The 6733-nt window shown below is 33.6% G+C and overlaps 1 protein-coding gene across 1 annotated transcript; it reads left to right on the top strand.

Annotated features, from left to right (window-relative positions):
* Nucleotides 1–3180: 3180 nt before the first annotated feature.
* LOC18104203 (uncharacterized) lies at nt 3181–6690 on the top strand. The gene is made up of 5 exons (XM_024584107.2): nt 3181–3373; nt 3932–4508; nt 4768–5187; nt 5336–6315; nt 6446–6690. Exons 1-5 carry the CDS (start codon nt 3260–3262, stop codon nt 6518–6520), a joined length of 2166 nt encoding a protein of 721 aa, XP_024439875.2. The 5' UTR covers nt 3181–3259; the 3' UTR covers nt 6521–6690.
* The last annotated feature ends 43 nt before the right edge of the window (nt 6691–6733 follow it).

The following is a 6733-nucleotide window of genomic DNA, read 5'->3' as shown; positions in this document are numbered from 1 at the left end:
TTGGGAGTAAAAAATCTGTTTTCTTGGATGTTGCAACTAGATGGAACCCTACATATATGATGTTAGATGTGGCTGATAAATTTGATGTGGTTTTTATGAGGTTAGAAGAAACCGATCCTAGGTATTTGAGTTACTTTGAGGTTGATTCAAAAGGGAAACAAAAAAACTTAGGTCCTCCTGCTTTAGAAGATTGGGAAAAGGCTAGATCTTTTGTCAAGCTCTTGAAACTATTTTACACGGTTACATTGAAATTTTCTGGCTCGTTGTATGTGACATCTAATTCTTTCTTCCATGAATTGATTTTCATGCACACAAGCATATCTCAACTTTGTAGAAGTGAAGATGTTTATGTAAGTAAAATGGTCAAGAATATGATGGCAAAGTATAAAAAATATTGGGGGGATCAAGATACACAAAACTTTTTGTTGTATATGGCTATTGTGTTAGATCCACGTTTCAAATTGAAGTATGTGAGATTTTGTTTTGGAAGATTGTATGATGTTGAAGAGGCTAAAAATTTTACAATTAAGGTTAAAGATACTTTGCTAAGGTTGTTTGAGCATTATATGAATGTTGATGAGAATGTTGAGGTTGTTCATAGTGTTGGAAATAGTATAAATGAAAATGTTAATGTTGATTTAATGGTGGTAAATGATGATATGTTAAATGACTTAGCTTCTCAATTCAAAAAACATTTAGAGGAAGAAGGCGGTGTCAAAAAAAAAATGAGGTTGAGGGTGATGATTGTGAGGATTCTAATGATTTTAAATTAGATATTTTGGGTTGGTAGAGGTGTAATGCTACAAAATACAAGATTTTTTCTAAGGTGGCACAACGCGTGTTAACTATTATGGTATCTACAGTTGTTTCTGAATCAACTTTCAGTACTGGTGGTCGTATTTTAGATCCATTTCGAAGCTCTTTATCTCCATCAACAGTGTAAGCACTGGTTTGTTGTCAGAATTGATTGAGTTTAGCATCAATTCCAATCAACATCAGAAACTTCATGGATTATATTGAAAATTCTGAGATGATTGAGTCAGGTAATTTCTTTTACAAATTTAAATGTAGTTATTTTATAATATCATTTATTTACATATGTTTAATCTAACATTTTAATTTATGTTTTTGTAGAATTTGGTGAAAGTTTAAAAATCTCAACTGATTGTTTGTAAGTTGTATTAATGATGTTGGTGCAATCCTGGAATATAATTGTTTTGGGTAATTAATTCACTTTACCTTTTAATTCCTTTTAAAATTTTGCATTACTAATTTTTTTAATAGCCGAACTCTAATATGTTGCTAATTTGCTAGTGTTTCTTTATAGCATTATCCTTGTTGGATCTTTTGGCTTTTACTGTTGCTAGAAGTTTTGAATGCTGTTGTAGTGCTGGTGTTCGATTTTTTTCTTCAAATTATACATGATGTTTATGATAATTTATTATTGGTTGCTATTTGCTAATGTTTATATTTGCTAATGTAAACTTTTTTAGTGTGAACCCCTCTTTTAATTTGAGGTGTCCAAATTTGATCATGCATCTTGCATGTTGCATTGATTTGAATTTTCATAACTTATTTCTTTGCACATTAAAGATAGTAAGATAGCAAGATGTGAAGCATTTCAAATTTATTGTTACTATAAGCATTTCAAAAAATATCAATCTTTTAATTTCATTAAAAAGCTTATAACAAACTAAATTAAATTAGAAAATTTTAAAGAGTTTTGATTAAAAAGCCTATAAATTTAGCCCAACAAGACAATTTAAAAGCTCAAGTTAATCTAAGCCCATTAAAAAAAATTCAGAAAGCCCATTAATTTAATGATTAGGTTTCTCGGTTTTTAAGCTAAAAAACTGAATTCAACCGAACCGAACCGAACCGGTTCGGTTTGAACCGGAATTCGGTTCAGTTCGGTTTGAATTTTAAAAAATATAAGTTACTTGGTTCGGTTGGTTTTTATGATTCAAACCGAACCATGAACATGCCTAATTAGAGTTATTTAGAGGGCACTATACACTATATATTGTTTTTATGGAAGCAAGTTTCGGCTGCTATGATGATTTGAACAAATAAGATTTTTCCTTTGTTTTGCGTGCTGTAAAGATTAACTGTTTTACTTTACAGGGACAAAGATCTTATACTGATTTATCAAAAATAAATTGGCTTCGAAGCGTCATCTATATACTTCAAGTTCTTAGATACACAGTTATCTCTAGGTTCAAGTTTTTTTTCTTCAATATCTTTAATTCTTAGATACAAAGTTGTCTCTACGTGGGAGTTTCAAACTTAATATTCGGCTTTCTTGGGATGATTTTCAATTTCGTTGTGGATTACATAACAATATGGTCACGAGTTTCGCATCATAGTATTTCTATTATTTTCTTTCTTTCCATAATAATTTACACCCTTAACAATTATTTTTATAAAAGTTTTTATTTTTATTTTTTAACTTTGCAGCAAATAGTCTTATCTTAATTTGTTTTTGCCCTTATTTTTGTTGCCAGATTTTGATAGAATATTTCCTTACTTGTGTAATGGATTAAAAAAAAATTCTATTCATATAAAAATGCAAATAGACTTTTAATGTCTTTGGTAAAATTTAATTTGTCAAGAAAATTATGATCAGTTGGAAAATTATATTATATTTTTATTTAAAGCATTTACATTCAATGAGAACGTATGGTACAAAAATTGATAGAATCTTATGATTTTTTTAGATTATAGTAAAATATATAAGACATTTGTTAGATATAAATAAATTAATTCCTCTAATTTGGTAAAATAAATAGTTTTAAAAACTAATTTATCAGTCCCTTTCACCAATTTCATATTTTTTTTCAATTTATTTTATTTTAATATTCTTTATTTTAATAATTATGAAAAATAAGTAAATAATATGAAAAGATCAATAAGAAAAGAATATATTTTTAAATAAAACAATATTAAATTAAGTATGGTTAAACTGGTCAAGGGTCTAATTAATTAAGGTTTTAAACTAGAGAGACTATTTATTCTTTTTGCAAAACGAGAGCTATTAATTTATAATTTACTTGTCTAAAAAATCAGACAGAATTCAAATTTCAAATTGACGCTCCAACGGTCATATGCTCTAGGGTTTTTTTTGGATTTTCAACGTTCTTCTGTGGCCAGAGTCCCCCAAGACAACTATATAGCCATTGGTCTTCTCTCTTGATAGCAGCCAGCCGCACACAGCAAAAGAAAAAACATCTTGTTTTTCATTTTCATTATCAATTCAAAGATGGATTTCCACAGTCTTTCAAGGAAAGATCTCCAAGCTCTCTGCAAGAAGAACAAGATCCCTGCTAACATGACCAATATCTCCATGGCCGATGCCCTCAAAGTTCTTGACAAGGTACGTAATATAACCTTTTCCTTGAAATTCTTTAACAGCCCATTTCATATTCTTTCTTGTATTCAACGAATTTGATTTAATTTTCCGGATCCAATTCTTTCAATGAGCGAGCATACTTTCTTGAAATATTCAAGAACAGCCATATCCATATGAGATTTTTCTAGATTTTACTGCTATTGTTTTGTTTCATATAGCTGGAAGGCACTCTTTGAGTAAGCCATTGGGGAAAAAAAAACGTAAACGTACATGCTTGTGCAGTATCCAAACAATAACAAAGATTGTTGAATACTTGTTTTCAATATCTTGTTTGGCTGCCAGCGATCAGAGTGAAGAAATCTAATGAAATAAGAGAGACCCATAACTTTAATAAAAAGATATCAATTACATTTCTCAGAAATCAAAGAATGACCCAATTGAATTCATAAAATCCCCAAGCTTTCTCTCTCATGAACTTTATATGTCATTCTTCTTCACTCTAAAACCAATTTAGTCTTACTATTAGCTATAAATTGAAAGGAATAGTTTTGGATTCTCAAAGATTTTACTTACTTTTTTCAGGTGGAAGGACTTGACGAGTTCACCAATGCGCCGCCCAAATCCGATTCACAGCAATCCCCGGAGAAAGCTGGATCAAATGAAATTCTTCGAACTTCTTGTAGAACCTCGACTCGGAACAAGCCTCTTCGCATCGAGCCTGAAAGCTCACAAAAACCCTTGACTCGCACTCCTTGCACAACAAGAAGAAGGATTATTGGGGGGGATGGTGATCAAGAGAACAAAAATGCAAATCATCCAGAGACTCCAGCAATGCCAACAAGCCGCAACAGGACTTCAGCAACTTCTGCTCGGCGGAAAATGGTGGAAATTGCTGAGGACCAACAGAAAAACAATGTACCAAAGACACCAGCAGCAAATAGTTGCCGGAGAATGGCTCCAGCTGTTTCGGCTAGGAGGAAAGTAGAGGCCCAGAAGGAAGAAGTATCAGTTCAGAGGGTATACAGCACGAGGCAATCATTAAGATTGTTGGAGAAGAGCATGGGAGGGATGAGCTTAAAGGAGAAAGGGAGTGTCGGGCCATTGAAGATGGATGAATTGTGCAAGGAGATTGATGATGTTGAAATGAAGGAAGAGTCTGGTAAGTATTTTTGTAATTATCCATGATCAATATTTTCTGTGTTTGATTGCCAGAAAATGTTGGGGGGGAAAACAGCATTTATATAATTGAAAGTTTTTCATTTTGCATCAGAGTTCAGTTCTTGTTGTAAAGTTTATTGGGAAACAAATTTAATGCAATATGAGAACAATATACAAGGAATTAGAACAACAACTTGGACTAGGAACTATTTTGCTGGATTTTGGTTTTCTTGAGCTCTAATATCAGTCATCATGTACAGGATCTGATTTGCTGACAGTACCCGAAAAGAGTTCAGAGAAAACCATTGATACAGAAGCGATTTCGTGCCAAAACCTAGATCATTCACTGGAGGATAAAGGGGAAATCAAGCATGAACTTCAAGAGGAGAGCAACACTGATGTCTGTGAAGTTGAAGATTGCAATGCAAAACAGGAAATAGGTTCTGAGAATTGTGATAATTCTAAAGTTATTTTATTAGACAATGAAAGTGAAATGACCAACGAACTTGAAGAGGATAACAAGAATAATGACTGTGATATGGATCACTGCTATCCAAAATTGGAAGGCTTATATGAACGAGATGAAGACATGAATGAGAGTTCCGAGAAATCAAATCCTATTCTAGTTGAAAGATCAGATAAGGCAGTACCGATCAACCAGGAACCAATCTACGAGAAGGGTAATTTGATTTTATGCTTCTTCAATATAAAAACAACTATTCATTCTTATTCACAATTTGTTTTTCATGGCCATTTATTGTTCTGTGCTTCTTTGAAGTTTCTTGAATGGTCAGAGCCTTGCAGGACTAAATGCTCTGATTTCTGCAGGCACTGTGAAGTCTGGATTTATGGTGTCAGATTCACCAACTCTCGAAGTATCTGAATTTGTGGATAAAAACTCTGAAATGATTTCAAAAGAAGATAAGCAGCATCATGACAATGATGATCTCCAGTCAAACTTTGCAATTGAGGGAGAGTCTGATAGCAATCAATCAGATGAAGCTAATGAAAATGGTAAAGTAGAAATAGTTCCTGAAGATGCTAGCAATCAGAAGTCAGAAAGCAGACATGAAACTGAAAGTTGCCATTCAGTAACCGGGTCTTCTTCAACTAGTAAGTTTCCTGATCATTTTGTCACTGGTAATCTTGTGGCATCCTTCAAGGATATCTCGTTTAAGTGCGAGAATGAAGCACTTGTTGAAATCCATGTGATGGAAGCTGAAGAAATTGACATGAAAACCCATGAATGGCACGCATCTTCTTGTGTTTCAAATGAGACTCCAGGATATGTAAATCAAATGGCTTCTTCCTGTACTATGGCATCTGACAATGATTCAGGTAAAATCCTATTGCACAAGGTGCACGATCATAGCAGTGCAGGGAATTTGGTTGATATTACTGTAATGTCACAAGAAGAATTCGCCATGGCTCCAGCTCCAGCATTGGACAAGACTCCATCTTCCCCCTGTCAACCCCTGGTTGCTGGTGCAATCACAGGCCAAACAGGCTCATCTGCACCCTTTGCAGATGACACTCTTCAGGGTCAGTTTCCTCGTCCGACGGAGTTAATTTCAAAGAAATCTTCAACTAAGAAACAGCCAACAAGTTGGAAAATGATCGATGCCATCAACAAGGAGAACATTGACGACGGTGGCAAAAAAGTGGAGCCTCATAAAGAAAAAGAAAATAACAAGGTCATTGGTGAGAAGATATTGGATGAATTCAGTCTAAGGCAGCTGAGAAAGATGATGAAAGAAAAACTACAGATAGCCAACAACAAGAACAGTGAAGAAGATAATGACACAAAGGTATTATATTTTTTCAAGTACAGGGTTTTTCCTTTTTCTGTTTTCTTTTTAGTATTATATTTTTCAAGTATTTTCAAGCAAGTCAACAACCATTCATGGGGCATATCTCTTGTTAAATGATCAACAACAGGTGGGAAAGACAAGACTGGCCTTGCAGACACTGGCTGATGAGAATCGCAGGCATGGTGCTGAAGAACTGAAGTGACACCTTCTGGCCTTTTTGTCTCGGAATTTTGAGCGAAATGAAATATTTCTGTCGAATTTGAACTTTAATCCAGTCTTTTTTTTTCCGGTCCTGTTATAGGCTGGCTTACTGCAACATTTTGTTGAATGGCAAATTTTAATAAAAGAGACGTCTGTCTGCAAGTTTTTTTATTTTTATTTCCTTTTCATCATCAACAGAAAAATTGACGAAAAG

Source organism: Populus trichocarpa, chromosome 13, assembly GCF_000002775.5.
Source record: "Populus trichocarpa isolate Nisqually-1 chromosome 13, P.trichocarpa_v4.1, whole genome shotgun sequence".
Lineage (NCBI taxonomy): Eukaryota > Viridiplantae > Streptophyta > Magnoliopsida > Malpighiales > Salicaceae > Populus > Populus trichocarpa.
Note: the sequence above shows the minus strand (reverse complement) of the source record. Positions and strands in the feature narration are given on the sequence as shown.

Excerpts from the sequence above, each read along its gene's own strand:
- LOC18104203 (XM_024584107.2), top strand. The coding sequence starts at position 3,260 with ATGGATTTCCACAGTCTTTCAAGGAAAGATCTCCAAGCTCTCTGCAAG. Across the intron at positions 5,188-5,335 it reads GGAACCAATCTACGAGAAGG|GCACTGTGAAGTCTGGATTT; the intron begins GTAATTTGATTT and ends TGATTTCTGCAG. Across the intron at positions 6,316-6,445 it reads AAGAAGATAATGACACAAAG|GTGGGAAAGACAAGACTGGC; the intron begins GTATTATATTTT and ends GATCAACAACAG.